Genomic DNA, 20,100 nt, shown 5'->3' with positions numbered 1-20,100 from the left:
ATCGTCTTGTTTGTGGTCACATTATGAATAAACAGAATGTTGTTTCTGAACATGTATGACAACACACAGTATAACATCGCCTATTAACTGTATCCTGTAATATTGTCGCCTTTGAGGACTCTGTAGAGCCGCTTTTGTACCAGGTAAAAATAACCCAGAATAATATTCTTTAATATAAATTCTGAGGATGCAAAATTAAAACAGTAAAAAGACTTTTTTTTTTTCCAATTTCTTTGGATAACCAGTGAATCATCAGACAATTTACTGTGATCAAGCTATTTAATAGCAAGAGTGGTGGTCCGTGACATAATTTAAAAGTGAGAAAGATGGTGACAAAAGACAAGACTTTGAAACGAGAGCCACCAGTTTATTACTGTTTCAAACCTACTGGCAACAAAAATCAAAACCTTTTCTCTAAACATAATCAGGTCCATTTTGCACCTAAGCTTAACTGAACTTTGTATTTTTTGTGCCTAAATGTAACTTAATATCATGGCTTATTGCAACAATGTCTATGAAAGTCCAGTGTGATAGGGGATAACAACCTACTTAACCTACTGACAGTTGGAGCAGCCACCTGTGGAGGGGTGGGGGGACTATGAGCTGCTAACAACAAATAATGGGCCTTTAAATAGCTTGATAACACCCAAATCAAATGAAATTATAGTTTCCATCCTGTACCACAGATGGTGAGGGACAGCTGTTGACAGATAATGGACGGAAACCTGACACAGATGAAATAGTAATGATCAGAGAAAAAGAACAGGTTGGGTCAAACTGTAGCTGTGCTGTTCAACGTATCTCGAATGAGGTTTCACCACACAAATCACTGGCATTATTAATGTGACATCTGGAATATGAAAGCCAAACAATGGGGGCCTTGATAGAGCAGGAAGAGACGACCCCTCCAAAACACACGTCTATCTGTCACCGTAAGAATTACGGAAGACACTAACAGCTTGACCTCTGCCTTTAAACAAGATGCATGTTGACACAGATTATCATCTTGATTTGCCTCCATCTGCCTGGTCCTAAAGCACACAGAGCAATTTCGTGTGGAATAAAAAATGTTTCAGTCGTACTGAAATGCCTATAAGGCCAGTGCCATAAAAAGCTGATGTCAATTTAAATGCATCATGATTTAAATAGCGGAATCTGTACAGCTTTGGTGCTTTAGGAAACTTCAGCAGGCCAATGACCAGTAAGATGAACTGTGTTTAAATGTAGCAGGTTTTCCTATCATTACAATAAATAGTCTGTTAAAATGAACAAAATGCATCTAGTTCTTATTTTATATGCACCCAGGTGCTGATTCAGGTTTTGCCTAGGAAATAAGATAAACACATAGATACAGTTGACTAATGTATTAAATACCATAATTTATCACAACAGGATACAAAACAAAGTTCAGAAAAGCAAAATATTCGACATAGGCCAAAACTACTGGCTGATTTTTTATTATTATTTTTGCTCTTAGCTAATAAAAGGGAAAGAAAAATGTTTTGACACAATGCTCATTTATCACAGAGTGTGAGCCTAGCAAATGCGGATATTTTACCAACTGGAAATTAGATTCAAAATTCAAACAGCCATCACAACAAAACCCTAACCAGGTCATTTTCAGGAATTTTCAGATTTCGCCCCAAAACATAATAGTGTCACTAAAGGAGGTTGGTCATTGTCAGTGGGAACATTGCAATAGAAAATGCACCTGTGCTGACATTTCCCTGTAGTCTCTCTTTACAGTCGATGCTGTGGTTTGTTGACGTCTGATGCTGATGTTTTCTTGCATCCAGATTTTCCACGGAATATGCAAGCGAACAGTAATGTGCATGGAAACATATAGCTAACAGTAAATATGTTCTAGCCCCTCTAAACAGCTCAGTGCTGGGTTTACTGCCATTTTTGGCCATTTAGGATATAAAATCGTGTTAATTTCTAATCACCCATTCCAGATGTTTACATTCCATTAAATAAGCCTTTTTCAGTTCTTATCAGCCCAGAATTATAGTTCAGTAGGTTTTTATCATATAGTATAGTAGACTTTCGCTGCTTTGCTCAAGGTGTTTCTAAACTGGAAGATACCATCTTAGCAGGAGAGGAGGCCTTGAGGAGCAGCATTCCACCAACAATCACTACTGCTTCTGTCATATTGACTACAACCACTAAATGTGACATCACCTAGTGAGGGGCAGAGGGTCATCAACTGAACCATAGAAATGGGCAGACAAAAACTGAAACTTCTATTTTAGATTTTGTTAGGTCTTAACCAACTCCCCAAAAGAAATATGTTACTCTATCTATCACCATCTACTAGAAATAGTTTACATGTCTACTCTTTAGTAAGCAGGTAGGAGCTTTAATTGAGATTTCGCTCTTTATGAAGAGTTGTTAGATCAACCCTAACAGTATATTTGGTCGTCTTGGAGGCAAAAAAAAAAAAAATGAACTGAAAGACACTTAAAATCTCTGCAGAGATAAATGAAAGTGCAGGGCTGGGTGAGCATTACCAGTGGGTCTATCACCATGGGGGACACCTTTCAAACTGCATGTAGCCATCTGTTACATTGTGTGTAAAACATATGTATTGCGGCTATTTATAGTAACACATTGAAACAGTGCAACATCCACTTAAAAAGAAAATATCCATATTTTACATAATTGTCTTACAAACATGTTTCATTTAGGCATTGCTGAGACAGTGCTGGGTTAATACCTGTGCAGAAAATGAGTATAATTTAAATATCATCATAAAAAGTGAAACGCACACCATGTCCCCACAGCATTGCATTATGAGACCAATCTATTAGAAATGTGATTGGTAGCTATTTAAAAATTAAACCCCAACATCCTCCCCCTGCTAAAGCTAAATCCAAATAAACACTGTAAGTGCTAAATCTGTGCTGTCAGGAGGCTTTGAGCTGCCTTCAGCAGGGTGCACATTATTACCAAAGCTGACCTGCTACATGTCCTTGAGGGGCCAATTCATTAGTTGGTTGGAAAGCCCAATCAATCACAATGTATCACGGAATGACTACAGATCATAATTCAGCTCAGGTACAGCAAAGAGAGCAAAAAAAAAAAAAAAAAAAAACAAGCAAATGAGACGATGGATGGAGGGAAAGGAAGCCAAACAAGATGAATTGGCAGGCAGGGAGTAAGGAAGAAGGATGACTGCGGCTCTAAACGTGGACAGTTTAAGGTGCTACACCAAGAAAGTGCTTGGTCTTGAAGTCAGAGATCAACATTTTCTTTTTCTTTTTTTTTAGAGATGGGTATTGCTTTCACATGAGGGTAAGAGCAAATAAAGTATTTATGTCATCATTTTTATTTTACTTGATATATTATTTTTAAAGAAACCCGTCGTCGCTGCATTTAGCATTCAGAGTAGAACATAGGAATATATTGATAAGTGAGACGAAGGACTGCCAGTAATGTGTCCCCACATGGGACGTCAGCAGAGGAGAACATGCTCATACACTCACCCAAACGCACCAACAAGGTGCACAGCCTCTAGAGGCAGTTCCAAAAGGTCTATTTCTGTCCTCCGCGTCTGCAATTGTTCCATTGTCTTTGATTGATCTGTCATAGATCAGTCCGAAAAAATAGAAACAGCCGTGGGTTTGCACCAAGAGGAAAAGCATCACATTATTCATAGCCTGTTCGCAGAAACACACGCAGCCGCTACCAAGCTAACGTGAACAGATTTAATATTGATTTGTCTAAGGTTCGTCTGTCAAATTATACGGTGTGGATTGTCATACAGGGAAGGATGTGAGGGTTGTTATACCCCCATAAACAATTAGACATTTTAAACATTGACCCGTTTGCCACATGTGACCTCTTCTGAAACAGAAAATCCAAAAAGGAAAAGAAATATTCTTCAGTATTTTTCCTCTGCTTAAATAAGAAGACATATTTATGCTGGTGCAGAATACAGTAGCACTGAAACGGCTGAACCCATTTTCACATATTACTTAGTGGGAATATGTACCCAAAATTTCATTATTGCATAGGAGGAAAGAAATATAACACTATTCTAGAAAACAACTCTCTCTTTGTAACAAAAGGTAATTAATTTGTTGACTAATTAATTAATTTGAAATTAATTTGTAAAATAAAAAGTATTTTTGCTACAATACTAATGAATAAATAAAGACATCATAATTAGCATTGTAGAAAATTATACAATGCAAAGTACAGATACAGATTCAGGCGCCCCATAAAATATTAGTTAGCTGCTGCTGACCAGAATTCACTTCCTAATGCTACGTCAAAAATAAATTAGCTGTTTATTTAAGTCTCTTGCAAAATGACTTGATCTTTATCCATGTAAGGCTCAAATTGGAAATTATATAGTAGATACTTTGAACACTTATACACAATAGGGTTGAGCCATCTACGTATTCTGATAAGTTCTCCCCGTCATAAAAAATTTGTCATATCATCAATATGCGAATATCATGTTGTATAACTGTGTCATGACATCTTGTATGTGCCATAACGTGTGCATACCACATGTTCTTATGAAATGAAAAAGCGCGGTAGAAGGCTAATGCAGGAAACGCGATGTCAAACCAATTGTTGACTTAGATGACTAATGCAAACCCCAGAAATGGCTTTGAAGGAAACATTTCCTTCCTATTTCATTTTTCATTCTTATTGTTGAAAAAACATCCTAAAACAAAATAATAAAGCTAAGGCTTCATCCCACAACACTAACATGCAGTATGGAATTTTGTTTCCTGCTATGACATACTAACATGGTTCATAGCAGAAATTAAGTATAAAAATCAGATTTCCTACAGTGATAAATCAAAATTTCAGTCTTGTGAGAACGTACTGCCAATTATACATTTAATGAAATAATAACTTTAACCCCAACAAGCCATTTGATAAAATTGCATTTTCCTTTTTCTAAATACTAATAAACTATCTAACAATGCCATAATTTAACAATGCAATGCATTCCAGAAATAATAATATTTCTTTTTATTCAGTCTATATTAAGCCACAAATAAAATCAACCAAGTCAGTTTAACCGTTTGCATATTCTGATGACATTTCATGTGTACTGCGTTAGCATTAAGGGTTCTGAGCACAAACAAAACAGGTGGATTATACCTCTAGTTAGGTGGATGTTAGGTGGAGCTGTGCTGGGTATAATGTGATGTCATGTGCAGTCTTAACATTTGTGTTTGTGCACATGAAAGAAACGCAAAATAGTCACTGGGTCTCAGACCATATATGTATGTAGCACTTAATTTCAAAACCCCTTGATTGATTTTCACTTTCTCATGTTTTCTATAAAAGGAGAATAAGTGTGACTTCAGTTGAGTGTAGTCTGTACATGCTTGCACAGTCAAAGTAAGATGTCTGATGAGGCAACAAAACACATGTACATGCATAGTGTATGTAGAGGTTTTAAGGTTAAAACTGAAGGAAATCTGTTCCATACATTACATATATTTACAGAGCAGTTTGTGAAATATCTTATCAATTATGCCATGCAAGGCGTTCAGGATTAAAACTTAATCTCAAATGTAACCTTGAAATCAATACACACATAAAAAAAAAATCTAAATTGCTTGGGGTTTTCCCATCATGACCTTTGTTCCTGCTGATTATGATTCATGTTCTAACAGGATGGTTCAGTGGCTACACCCATGGATTAAACAAAGACCATACCATACACCAAATTATCCAAAATTACAGTATTTAACAAAAATAATTCAAATTCACGTTTTTCAACGGAAATAATGTGCATTAAAAACAAAAACATTGTGTCGATAATGCATTAGCAGAATGTAAGAATTTCAAAATAAGAGTCCTATTAAGAGCTCACAGCAAGAGACAAAATCGTAATTGTACGTTTTAGCCTCAGAGACGGGTCGTTGTCATTCATCAGTGAATTAAAGGTTTTACTTTAATCCGCTAAGTTATTTTGTGAGAGCAGGTGTCATATTTTAAAGGCAGCTATCTCATTTTGGTCAGGAACTCATAATTCTCTTTTAAGCCAAACTGGTGCAAAAAAAATCCAAAGGGCACAAATTGAGTGAGAAATGAAATTAATTTAATGGTGTGGACATGAAGGTCAAATTGGGCTCCAAGGGGCTCTGAATTTCCACAGAAGTGCTTTTTTAATAGGTCACAGTATCCGGTTAAGGCCAGACAAATGGGAAAATTGAAGATTTCATTTTAATTCACCACACTGAGCTGCTGTCCTGTAAAAAAGACAATGTAGCAAATGTAACTTTTGCTTAAACTTTTAAAGAGGTGAGACTGAGACAGGTGACAGTAGATGTCATGTGATCTGTTTTCATTAGCATCACTGACTGGTGTGAAAACGGGGGCCAACGAGCTACAACAGAACAGTACCGGTGGATTTGTTCGTGTTTAATGAGGCAGCTGGTGGGGAGGCAAGGCATTGTTTTCCTCTCTTTGGGGATGCATTGAGTAATTTGCGGTTACTGGGGAGATGCCATCCCCTTTCATCCCTCCTCAAAAGGCCGACTGACCGCAGCAGATGCCAAAAAAGCTGCGGTGCCATTCCTGAGTACATTGTTGGCAAATGACAGACATGGGCCACTGCTGCTGCAAATGTGCCCCCACAGCTTAATAAGCCGTCAAAGAAAAATGAATAACACTGAATAAAATCAAATACAGTGCCTTGCAAAAGTATTCATACCCCTTGAAGTTTTCCACATTTTGTCACGTTACAACCACAAATGCAAATGTATTTTATTGAGACTTTATGTGATAGAGCAACACAAAGTGGTACATAAATGTGAAGCGGAAGAAAAATGATAAATGTTGATCTTAATGTTAAATATCTATCTTTCTTTCAAGTCATGTACCACTTTGTGTTGATCTATCAAATGAAGCCCAAATAAAACAGATTTATATTTGTAGTTGTAATGTAACAAGTTGTGGAGAAGTTCAAGGGGTGTAAATACTTTTGCAAGGCACTGTAGCACAGAAATACATACATACATTATATGGTTCCTGCTGGATCCACCACTCAGACTATTATAGCAAATGCATTTAGTGGAGTAAAGGTTGTAGAAATACACAAACCTTTATTTTGAAAAACCATATCAATGCTTTAGCCCATTTACTACAGATGACTCGGCTTTTTGAAATTTTGCAAACACATGCCGTGTGCCTTAAGAAATCTCAGTGTATTATTTTCAACCTTTACATATTTTACCTAATAATTAGAAATATTAAATCTACTAGCAGATTGTTTCAAGCTTACTTGAGATGTGCAATCAATCACACTCTATGTCAAGTCTCCATTATTTTCTCCATTACCAATGTTAATTAGTAATGTTGTGCAGACGTTTGAAATGCAATGTGATTTCATTCTCATCAAAACTGAAAAACAGAAAAAAAATATGCTGGATTTTATTGCCCTAGATGGGTTAAGTTCAAATGTTGATGTTCACTGATAAATTGCACAACACAAGCAAGTTTTAATGGTTTTCTAACGGGCTTTTAAACTAAGAATGAATAAAACCCAATAGCTGAGCAATGCTAAATTCAAATAAAATAAAAACCTTTTTTGAGGTAACAGAGTTATATAAACAGATGGCAAATTGCTGAACATGCAGCATCTTTCAGATGACAAAACAAATAAAAATGACAATGTAAAAACACTGAAAAACTTTCAGAGAATTATCTGGTAATACTGACTGCTACACTGTGGAAACAAATTCAGTTGCCAGAAGAAATTCTGGGTATGAAGATGCAGTAGACTCCACATTTGAAAAGTCACAGCATAATGAAGCCACAGCATAAGATTAAAGGAGAGAAGAAGAACGTTATGATAATACCTGAGAAAAAAGAGAAGGAAACTCCCTATGAAAACAAATGATGTGCAGTAAAACTAAATGGAAATAGATGAAAAGGGGGTAAATGTGACTAGTACATACATCTGCAACGTATACAAGGATGTGTTCCCATAAAATAACTTCACATACATGACACTGTAATTATGTCTGACCTGGATTCCCAGTTTCAAAACTAAAAAGCATGATCATACAGTCTAATCAGTCTTCCACATGGGATTTTTAAAAAAGCTTCAGATGTTACCTTGGAGCCCGAAGGGCATTAAGTGCTGTTATCGGGACCACTTGGGTTAGCAGGTCCATAATGTGCCTGCTAGTCGGCCCAGTACTGTAGGTTTTTATGCACCATCAGGTGGTAGAATAACAAAGACAGAGCAACAATTTGGTCAGGTAAACTAAAGCAGCTGAACTAAACTGCTTGATTAGGTCATAGTTTGGGTTTAAAATACTAAAGCAATAACAATGAATGCTCTAACAGTTGAGTCAGTTGGGAAAAGGGCATGATTTTGCATTTAAATAGCAGGTCATTCACAATCTGTACATTATTGTTTGATTGTTTTCGGCTCCTGGGCACGATTGGAGTGGACCCCAACCTTATAGGCTTACAGAGACAATGACCGCTTGCAAAACAATAGGTGGACTTTTGGAAAGGGCAACCATTTTAGTTTCATTCCAAAGGAAACAGGGGGTTATCTAGTTATTGACAAGACAAAATCATAGGAGCTGTCTCCTAAAAAACACACTCTCGTGCAACTAAACTTAAAAAAATAATGTTTAGTAAATAATGTTCCAATGCAACGTATTTCTTGAATGAATAAAGCGCTAAGCTGAATGAGAAGTAGGTTGTAGAGAAAGCTCATGGTTTGGTTTGAGGGTACGTGAAGTAACTTTTCCCAACTATTACCACGTGTTGTGAGTCTCCATACAACACCAAAATAGTTTAATAGTAATTAGGAAAAACTGGATGTTACATTTGTGACTTGCTGCTTACATAAATTATCAATGTATCCTTATTAAGTTAATAACACACAAAATGTGATTTCACTGTCTACAAAGCATTTTTGCAATTTTCAGGAGATAGGCTGCAAATTGCAAGCGTTCTGTTCGACCCAATACTCTTGTTGGGAGTCACTGCTCTAACAAAAATAAAAATAAAAATTACACCCAAGAAATAGAAGAAGAAATCCTGCTGTTTCTCAAATGTCTCAAACGATCACATTCCTTTCGATCACTCTGTGATCTAATGCTTTTTTTTCTTTCCTTCTGTTGGTTTTTCTAGTAAACCTTAACTCAGAGTTCCAATTCCAATTTAATCTCACCAATCATCACCATGATAATCATCTAATCATCAGCTTTAAAAGCCAGTTTTAATGTCCTACAATATACTATAAATACATTTAATGAAGTTCGTTGTATCTTTCTCTCGTTCCTTTCTTAGCCTTGGATCAAGAGGAATCCTTCTGCAGCCCAGTTACACCATTTCACACTCTCTGCTGGGTTCATAGCTCACAGTGCCCCTTGTGGCCAATTCCATTCTTAAAGCATGCTTTTCTTTTCCAGCAGGACTTTCCAGACTGCAACCCCCCACCCCACCCCCACCCTCACCCCCCCATAAAATAAGACACGCATTTCAGCGAGCAGCTCCGTCTGATAAAAATCTACTCTGAGGCACAGCAGAGATAGTTTTTACAGTTAGGATTCTGCACAGAATTGCATAACTGTCTCTACAGCAGGTGGGATGATGATAACAGAGGACAGAGAGAGAGAGAGAGAGAGAGAGAAAAGACACTCTTTGTGCATTCTGTTCTAATTGTACTGATGTCTGGTGAGTTGACTAACAGTGAAAATCAACTTTTTTTCCCCTCTGATTTTCTTTTTAAGGATGCAATGGTAGCCCCTCAAGGACCCCTGGAGCTTCCAGAAAACAGAACCCTGTACAGCCAAGTCACGACAGTGAGATGTTGGACTGAAAAGACACTTTTGCAGCCAATGTGAGTCGTTTTTTAAAGTATCCAAATGATATTTCTGATCTATTACAGGGTGGCATGACTGAAAATATGACAGAGCAGAGAGAAAAGATGAGGAAAAGAAAGGGAGAGTTGGGAGGGGGTGGACATATCAAGATTCATACCTCCCCACATCCCTTTTTTTAGTTCATAACTGCCAAAGGTATTAATAATTAATGAGGACAATTCTCTGGCGTCTGCATGAGTCATACTTTCTCTTACTTGGTTTCCCAAAAGCCCCATAGGTTGGATTAACACAGAAACAGGCGATCTGAATTTTTAACCCTAAAATGGAAATGGCATAAATGTTTGATAGGTGGCTAAAAACAGATGGAACGATGATACCTGTCGGACAATAAGGTCAATGCCAACAAAGATGAAAAGATAGGGAACATTGGGTGCGTTTGGAAATGATTTGAACAGGAATTAACACTAAAGAACATGCTAAACAGTGTGGAATGAAGCTACATTAATACAGGAAACAATTGGTCATATGAAGTTTGTAATAAATCCCTTTGGAACTTTGGTTGTCTTCAAAGCTATAGTTCATTTGCATTGGTGCAAATCAGCAGATCTGTTTATGAAGTTGGTTCAATTTTCCTTCACATCCAGAGAAATATGAGCTAACCAAAAAGGCCTGAGAGAAAAGTCTTGTCGGCTTATTGGTTAAATGGATTTAGGGAAACGCAAAACGCTAATTCTGTACAGTTTTTTGGAAGAAAAATAACTACGAATTTGGGCTGAAAAACATTTTGTTCAGACCAAGACATAGGGTCTCAATGCAGTTGTTCTAGTCCACATCTGAGGGTGACTGCTGTGTTTTGACCTGCGCGAACAAACTGCAACAATAGGGGGAAAACAGACCAGTGAATGGGATCTTGTTCATGTTTGCGCCCCAGGTCTGTTTAAGCCAATGAGCCCATCAAGACAATTCACATGTGACTTTTTGTGATGCATTTAGGTTTTCAATGTGAAAAAAAAAAAAAAAAAACAAATAAAGGGAAAAACAGAACAAGTTTATTGGTCCACTGATTTGGACTGCAGCAAACAAACTATAACAAAGGATCTGAACTACAAAACAACACGGGACCCTGTGGAAATCATGTTCATAAGCTTGACATGTTCAGGTTACTCAGAAAAAAGAATAATTAGTTGTATAGTGTAACGAGAAATACATCCCCAATTCAAAAAAAGTTGGGAAGATGTGTAAGAACAGAATGCAATGATTTGTAAATCTCATCAACCCATATTTTGTTCACAATAGAACATAAACATTATATAAGATGTTGAAGCTGAGACATTTTAACATTTCATGGAAAATCTGGAAAAGCTCATTTTGAATTTGATGGCAGCAACACATCTCAAATCAAATAAAAATGCAAATCCAAAACAAAAGCAGGAGCATCTGACAACTAATTAGGTTAATTGGCAACAGGTCATTAACATGACTGGGTATAAAAGGCAGAGCCTCTCGAATGTAAAGTTGGGCAGAGGTTCACAAATGTGCAACAAACTGCATCTAAAAATTCTGAGAAAAATGTTCATCAACATAAAATTGTGAGGACATTAAAGATCCCACCATCTACAGTAAATAATATCATCAAAAGATTCAGAGAATGGGGAGGAACCTCTGTGCACAAGTGACAAGGCCGAAGGTCAAAAGTAGATGTGCCATCTTTGGGCCCTCAGGCAGCGCTGCATTAAAAACAGTAATGATTCTCTACTGGACATCACTGCATGGGCTCAGGAACACTTCCAGAAATCACCGTCTGTGAACACAGTTTGCTGTGCAATCCACAAATGTAAGTTAAAGCTGTATCATGTCAGTCATATGTGAACACGATCCAGAAACGCTGCTGTGTTCTCTGGGCCAAAAGCTCATTTAAAATGGTCTGAAGCGAAATGGAAAACTGTTCTGTGGTCAGATGAATCAAAACACCCTGTTCTGTGGACTAAAGAGCAAAGGGACCATCCAGCTTGTTATCAGCGGACAGTTTAAAAGCTTGCACCTCGGATGGTATAGAGCTGCATTAGTGCCGATGGTGTGGGCAGCTTACATATCTGGAAAAGGACATAGAGGTTTTAGAGCAACATGTGCTCCCCTCCTGACAACGTGTCTTTCAGGGAAGACCTTCCACATTTCAGCAAGACAATGCTAAACCACATACTGCATCCATCACAAGAGCATGGCTTTGGAGGAGAAGAGTCCAGCTGCTGAACAGTCCAGACCTTTCACCAATAGAGAACATTTGGTGAATCATAAAACAAAAAATGCAGCAACAAAGCATCCAGGAGTGTTGAGCGGCTTGAATCCTGCATCAGACAAGAATGGGACAACATTCCTCTCCTAAACTCCAGCAACTGGTCTCCTCACTTCCCAGACGTTTACAGACAGGTGTTAAAAGAAGAGGTGATGCTACACTATGTAAACATCACCCTGTTCCAACTTTTTTTAGATGCGTTGCTGCCCTAAAATTCTAAATGAGATAATATTTTCCATGAAATCTTAAAATGTCTGAGTTTCAACATTTGATATGTTGTTTATGTTCTATTGTGAACAAAATATGGGTTGATGAGATTTGCAAATCATTGCATCGCCCAACTTTTTTGGACTTGGGGTTGTAGTTTCATAGCTTCCACGGCCGGTTTCCTCGAAAACTCAACGGACTAAGCACATTTACATTATGCTTGTAGGGCAGGCAGTGTTTGTACATGAACAAAACAAGTATAACATGCTGTCACTTGCGCTGCAGTCTGTCCAACACTAAGCTGTCAGACAATCCAAGTTGTTCTGCGAAGAACTCAAAGCAGAATTTAAAGGAGCTGGCAGTTTCAGTGCACGTCTTTTTTTTTTTACTCAAAGAAGCCTTGAAAAGCTGACAGAATATAGATGAAACAAAAAAAAAAAAAATAAAGAAAAACAAAAATGGGGGGACACAGTGCAAATAGGTGCTGAATTTAATACCTTGATTTAAACATGATTATACAAGAAAAAATTAACCAATATACATGAGATTTACGACCGATAGAAAATTGTATTTATTATACTTTCCAAGATACATTCTACTCATTTGTAATGTCAATAAACACTCATAGTTTTAACTTAACAATACTTTTTAAATAAGGACTGGATAGAGTTGTAAAATCATTTTGAAGTAGAACCTGTCCTGACAAGATAACCTCAAACTCAATGAATTTAAAAAAACAAATTATTTGAAGCCATTGTGACTGAGTTTTTTTTTTTTTTTTTTTTTACTAATATTGCACATGGTTGTTTATTTTGATATGATTCTGTCCAAATATGACAATTTAGAGCCTTAATTCATAGCTATCCTATCTGCGCCAATGCCTCCATTCCCACCACAACAATTCCAGAACCATATCAAGTTTAATGCACATTTATTTTGGTTGCATAATGTTAATAGGAAACCTTTTACAAGATACTGTGGGAGATATAAGAATAAGGAAACTGTTGAAAACTGCACATACTCTATCAGGCCTCAGCTTGCCGTGCGACACAATAAAAAAGGAAACAGCACAGATCACATTTCACAACCCTCGTCCAGCTAGGGTCGAATTCTTCAGCAAACTGAGAGAAACCAAAACCCTTGAAATCGACTCACCAATCACATTTGGTGACCTGAATAATCCCTTTCTATCAAGTCCTTTGCTCTCTTTCTGTATTATTCTTTTTTTTTAAATAATACCAATAACTCTTTAAATAATCCTGCATAGAAAAATAAATTAACTATGTAGTTAATTTTTTTTTTACTACGAATTAAGAGCTGACAAGGGGAGGTGGTTCACTGATTGAATATTAGCTGTTTGTTTGACAATTCTGGCTTATAGTCTCTTGATGATGATGATGCTCCGTCATACGGTATGTGTGTGTATTTGTGTGTGTGTGTGTGTGTGCATATGTGGATGTTGGTCTTTCCTTGTAATTTACAAACCAGTCCCACAGATACAAATAATGTAAGACTTACAAAATAAATTCCAGGTTACGCTTACATGGCAAGCAGCTTTGTAGTTTTTATCCTAGTTTTTTTTTTTTTTTCCATTTTTCAGAAAGAACGTCCTCTGACAGTGTATGTGCCATTAGATTTCACCCAAAACATACAGTTTACTGTAAGTAGCAATTTTGAAGAGAAACACAACTCCATTCAGAAGACACTATATTTAACATGGCTCTTTACACAAAGAAAACAAGTCATAAAATCATTCCCCAAAAGAGTTTCGCTGTGCCTCCAATTCCCGCGAATGGAAAACAGGAGCTGTTTAGTCTCCCAGGCAAGGAGCAGGTGTACTGCTACTGGTGTGTAATCCGCACAAGATGGCAGAGAGTCTGCAGCCGACTCCAGAGAGCTTCCCTCAAGATCAAACAGATATCCCCGCAAATTAAAATTAGAAAAAAAAAAAAAAAAAAAAAAAGCAAAGTAGCATCCATGAAGTCACCGATCTCTTAATCTCATCCCCGAAGTAGTGATTTCGGATACTTTCCAGAGCAAAAGAACAACAACCAGAGCTCCCTCCTTTTCCTTTTTTCCCATTTTTTTTTTAAATTGAGGGTTGAAGACGAGGCGAGGTATATATTCTCAAGCACTGTCTTCACCACCCTTTGATTTGGTTGGAAAAGGGGGAGGAAAACAAAGAACAAGAACAACAAAAAAGAAGAAGATAAGTACCCATTTTAATAGCAGCAAAAAAAATAGCATGACTGTCTGGTTGTGTTTTAGGGTGTCCTGTGGTATTTATGTGGGATTCATACATATAGTGGCATGGATAATCCAAAAGGTCTTTTACTGTGAAATACATCCACGCTGATTCTAGTAATAGCTTTGTAGTGTGGAGCCATTTTGTCCATCTGCATTGGTCATTAAGGATTTCCAGAAGGCACTTTTTTGCTGTGTGTGTGTGTGTGTGTGTGTGTGTGTGTGTGTGTGTGTGTGTGTGTGTGTAAGTGTGCAGAGAAAGAGAGAGAGAGACAGATGAGAACAGAAAGCAAGAGATCTCGGGCGTTTGACTGTGTGTGGCTGATGAGGACGAAAGAAGCAGAGAACCTGTCTGTCTGCCTGCTTGTGTATGTAGTGTACGTGTGATCAATGCACTAAATCAAACACAACAATCCCTACATTTTACTCAGTGCAGTCTGCTCCTCGAGCACCTGCAGGTAATCAGGCGTTCCTTGGAGCTTGGCTTTTAGCTCATAATACTCACTTTTTCTCTGCTCCACCACGATCTTACTGTGGTTCCCGCCTATCAGCGACGACTTCTTCATCTTTTTATCCAGCGTTTTCTCTGGGTAGCGTATTTCATAACCGCCCATCCCTATACTGTTGAAATCTCTTTTGCTGTCCAGGAAGTTTTGGATGAAAATGCTGGGCTCTCGGTTGGGGAGGAACTCCTCCAGTTCGTCGATGGTGCTGAGGCGTTTGTTGCGTTCCAGAGTGGAAAGTGAGTCTTTATCCTTGTCTGCGCTGTTTCGCAGGATGATTTTCTGCCTTTGTGAGTCTGCAAACTTAAACCCAGCATCCAAGTCGGAGGAACGTCCAATCCCGCAGGTGTGGCTCTTGCCAATGTGCTCGATTGTCTGGGGGATGAATGTCTCCCCTCCCAGGTCGTCTCCTGGGATGGAGCCTTTTTTGCCTGATTTGTGGCTGTGTCGCCGGAGCTGCAGTGACATGGAGCCACACTCCTGATTACCCAGACCTTCCTGTCGGCCCACTGGTTTTTTATTCCGCCTCAGGACAAAGACTAAAAGGCAGAAGGCCACAAACACAGTAAGGATAAGCACTACTAAGATGCTCAGGATCATAATTGAAAGAGGCACAGGCCCTCCGGGTGGGGCTTTGCCAACTCCAGCAGGTGACACCGAGGTCAATACAGGGGTGGCGCTAGTGAAAATAAACGGAGGCCTCGCAACGAGCTTAGGACAAAGAATCTCATTTTTCAAGAGGCGCAGCTCAATGTTGGCGAACTGCACAGGGGAGGCACATTTCACCTCTTTGGCAGCCACTCCATCACTTAGCTTCTCTAGCCAGAGTTTGAGGGCGACCAGATCGCAGGAACACTCCCACGGGTTCCCTTCCAGGTCTATCTGGGTCAATGACCGCAGCTGGTCCAATACACCACTCACTGGCAAGGTCATGAAGTGGTTGTTTTTCAGATTCAGTCTGGCTAAAGAGACACCGGCAAACACATAGGCGGGGAGACTCCGCAGAACATTATTGTTGAGATACAGAAGCTGTAGATTCGGCATTGAGTCAAATGTGCCTGCTAATATTTCTTTTATGGCATTGTATTCCAAATACAGGTACTGCAGGTTTGTGAGGCCTAAAAACATCTCAGGGTGCAACTGTTCAAGCTGGTTTCCGTTCAGATACAGTCTCCTAAGGTTAGTCAGGTTAGCAAACACACCTTTCTGGACTATGACGATTTGATTGCTGCCAAGATGTAGCAAATCTAAGCCCTCAAACCCTTGGAAATCAGTCGGGCTTATGTCACGGATGTAATTCCCACTCAGGTGAAGTTTCTTGGCATTTGGGGGTTTGGGAATGAGATCGGCTAGATTTTTAATATTCCTCTCCTGACAGCTGACACTAATGCCAAAGTCGGAGGGGTGAGCTTTACAGCTGCAGGGCTGTGGGCACAGCAGTGGAGGGGTCCGTGTTTGAAAGGAAACAATTTGGCTATTTCTTCCAAATGGGGACAAACCAGCTACAATACCATTACCGTAAATTTTCGACGAGTCAGTGGTTTTTGGCGCTTTTGTGGCTAAGGGAGCCACAGTGGTCGGGGACATTTTGGAGGGAAACTGCCCATTTTCGGGCAGTGCAGGTGGCATAAAGTCACTTCCTGTTCCCATGGGACAAAGCTCCTGTCTGTTGGTCTCTTTCAGGAGCCTCCCATACAAGTCACTTGGGGTTTCACAAATGGCCTCACCGATAAAAATATTATAGGGCATGTTTTCAAGCCATGCCTTGAGGGGTGCTAAATCACAGGTACAATTCCAGGGGTTGTCGTCCAGCTGCAGCTCTACAATGCGCCCTATATGCTCCAGAACCCCCAAATAGGGAAGCTTCTGGATCCTGTTCCCCCTTATATCCAGGTGTGTGAGTGAAGCAAAGCGAAATATGTTGTCAGGAAGTGCCTGTATGAGATTATCATTTAGGATGAGCACTTTCAACTTGTGCAGTTTATTAAAAGCACCCTTTTCAATGTATTTTATCAAATTGTAATCAGCCTGAAGGTATTCCAAGTTTTCTATGCCTAGGAAGGTGTCCGCTCGCAGCACCTTTAACTCATTATTGTTCAGGTGCAGCTGCTTCAAGGCGCTCATCCCCATGAATGCTCCACCTTCGATGTTCTGCAATTTGTTGTTCCCCAGCTGAAGTGACACAGCGTGGGTGAAATTGAGGAACGAGTTTGGGTAGAGTATGATTAAGAAGTTGTTCTGGAAGTTCAGGTGGTACAGAGACGAGGCCGGCGGGATGAGCTGCGTGGGTCGGTAGACAGTGACCTTCTCGCAGTTGACATACAGTACGATCTCCACCGACATACAGGAGCAGGCGCTGCAGGTCTCGGCCATCAAGTCCGAGGTGGACGGGTCTGCCATCGGGGGTCCGTCCGATATGGAGGGGGAGGAGAGGGAGGAGGAGAGAGAGCTGGAGATGGAGGAAGAAAAGGCTGCCAGCAGGAGTACGAGCAGCATCTCGTCGGTTAGAAATCCTCCCCCAGAAAACCATTTAGTAACCTTTGGAGAAAAAACAATAATGAAAAGACAAGTGCATGCACAAGCATTCAGAGACAGATGTGCAGAAAAAGCACAGACAGACACACACCTACAGAAAGCAAGCCATCAAAATGCATAGTTGATACTTATTACACAGCAATTCTCCTGTTTAATCTGTTTTGACACTTTATTAAAACACATTATGGATTTATTATGCACATTTTAAATTGTTATAATAAACATTTGCAATTGTTTATCAAAATCACTGGAGTGTGTGCAAACAATGATTTACACAAATGTATGGACATGGAAAGGTTTGAGGCAGATTAGATCTAAAGTGCCACATGCTCTAGAAATCACTCAAATCCGTGAACTGCTGCACAACTCCGCATCTTACTGTCATATCCGAAGCATGAAACATAGTCTTGTTAAACGTCTAAGACAGCAGAATAACTGTGTTGTTCTTCATCTCAGCACAGTGAGAATAATCAAAGTCAAAGGACTGCAGTTCCCTTTTTCATGGGGTCTTATTTGAAGCCGGCAGCAGTAGCAGCAGCTCTAAGCAGCACATTCAGGTTATTAAGGAAAGCAACTGTGAGAGCCAGAGGAGAGGACAAATTGGGACTGTGCCCATTACTAACACATTGAGAGGGTTTGGGCAGCGGGCATTTATCACACAGGAAGCATGTTTCTCACCAGTCACCAAAAGGAAGAAAATAAAAAAAATGATCCTTAAATCTAAAAAAAAATAATGTTTGAAAAGAACATGGGGGAAATCTAAATGAATCAGACTTACCCAAAGCTGAGGCGGTGATGAATGCGGCTCCCTCTGGAGACACGGGACAGCATTGGTGAGACATGGATGGAGACGTGCGCAAACGGTCCTCCCAGCTCAAGTAAAACGCAGACAGTTATAGGGCGCAACAAGCCCCTATTTCCCCATGTAGGCTCTACTGTATATCAACCCCAGCCAAGCACGCTGGAGGCGGAGGGGGTGTGCAGCGGGGATGAGGGACAGAGAGGACTGGTGGGGTGAGACTCCGATTTCACCCGAAACGTCTCTTGCTGACGGGCTCCTCTTGCTTGGAAAAATCACCCCTCTGCTCGTTTTGTCCCCAAGGTGATTGTACTACCTCCATGGGAAAGCATTCATTTGGTTGCAGGAGGCATAGAGAGAGACAGAGAGAAAAGAGAGAGAGAGAGGTAAAACAGAATAGGAGGGAGAGAGAGAGAGATTAAGGGAGAGGCAGACAGCTTTTACAGATCTTGACGACGCGTCCGGCGACTCCAAGGCGTGAAAAAAGGCGCAAGGCGGTGGGTGATGCGGTGAAATAAGTCCGTCATTCTTGAAGTTTATTCTTATTTATTTCTTTTTTCAGAGAAATGGGAGACGAAGAAAAATGAGTGACAGAGGGTGGCCCACACTGTGCGTCTGAATTCAGCTCGGCTCAGCAACCCCTAACGATCCAAAGAATAAATGCTGGTTTGTTTCGAGCGAAGTTGCGCATCGGGAGAATGTTTCTGAGGGCAAAAGCGGCCAAAAACGCTCCAATCAGGTTTGTTGGATCTTTTTTTTGTTTTCCATTCTGACAACATAAATCCAGTCCTTTACTCAGAGCCCGTGCAAAACTGTTATTTTTTTCCCCCTTGCGGATCAGTTTTTTTGCAGGGAATGGCAGAGATGCCGAGCTCAGTCTTTATAAAATCAGACGGAATAAAAGAAGAGGAAAAAAAATGAAGAAGAAAGGTTGTGTTGACATCGAAGCTCCTCTATCAGATAAACAAAAAGCGGAAAAGCACCGAGAGAAACAAGAGAGAAAAGTCAGGACAAAAGAAACCGGTGCGTAAAAATGAATAATGCAGTTATTAAGCCTTCAGTCCGCTGCGGTGCAAGTGGGGATCTGGAAACTCCGCGCTCTCTGTGGCTCCCATCGCTCCAGAGAAAATGGAGTCAATATTCACTTGGATAGAGATGTGGAGGCTTTTTTTCTTTTCTTTTTTGCTTTTAAGATGAAAAAAAAATCCAGTTGGAGGAAATTGTAGCGGTGGAGGAGTTAAAGGAGAGGAAAGAAAGCTTGTGTTCCCCCCCCCCTCCTGCTGTAAGACAGAACAGTATCCGTGTCAGGCGCATAAGTATGCTGGCTCCTTCTGCAGCCGCATTCACTGAGCTTCCCACACGACTAAAGGAGGAGAATGCAGAGATGTAGAGAGGCAGGAGCAGGGAGGGAGGAAGGGAGGGGGAGGGAGAGAGAGAGAGAGACAACGGAAGGTAGGGGGGGCTCTCACATAGACCGAAAATGAAAAGAAAAGACTGAAAAATAAAAAAACTTGAGACCTTGAAAGTGTTGTTTTTGGCGCACACGTTAATGACTGTGTTTTTATATTTATTACGCTCCAATATTGATCCTTTTTTTAATAACTACAAGTGGGCTCTCACCTGTTTTTTTTTCCACCAGTGTAACCTCCAACGGGATAAAGATCAAAGGCGAGGAGGAGTGTTTGTGATGGGGGG

General features: G+C 39.7%; 1 protein-coding gene across 2 annotated transcripts; it reads right to left on the bottom strand.

Annotated features, from left to right (window-relative positions):
• Positions 1–12,877: 12,877 nt before the first annotated feature.
• On the bottom strand, positions 12,878–19,776 carry slitrk4 (SLIT and NTRK-like family, member 4). Of its 2 annotated transcripts, XM_067519137.1 has the most exons (3): positions 18,385–19,776; positions 15,074–17,609; positions 12,878–14,472 (listed from the first exon to the last, which is right to left on the bottom strand). In XM_067519137.1, exons 2-3 carry the CDS (start codon positions 17,565–17,567, stop codon positions 14,465–14,467), a joined length of 2,502 nt encoding a protein of 833 aa, XP_067375238.1. In that variant the 5' UTR covers positions 17,568–17,609; positions 18,385–19,776; the 3' UTR covers positions 12,878–14,464. The 2 variants fall into 2 exon arrangements, with proteins under 2 accessions (XP_067375238.1, XP_067375237.1); XM_067519136.1 differs by having other exon boundaries at positions 12,878–17,609.
• Between the last annotated feature and the right edge of the window lie 324 nt (positions 19,777–20,100).

Source organism: Channa argus, chromosome 10 (genome assembly GCF_033026475.1).
Source record: "Channa argus isolate prfri chromosome 10, Channa argus male v1.0, whole genome shotgun sequence".
Lineage (NCBI taxonomy): Eukaryota > Metazoa > Chordata > Actinopteri > Anabantiformes > Channidae > Channa > Channa argus.
The sequence above is the reverse complement of the archived record's forward strand: the minus strand, read 5'-3'. Positions and strand labels throughout refer to the sequence as shown.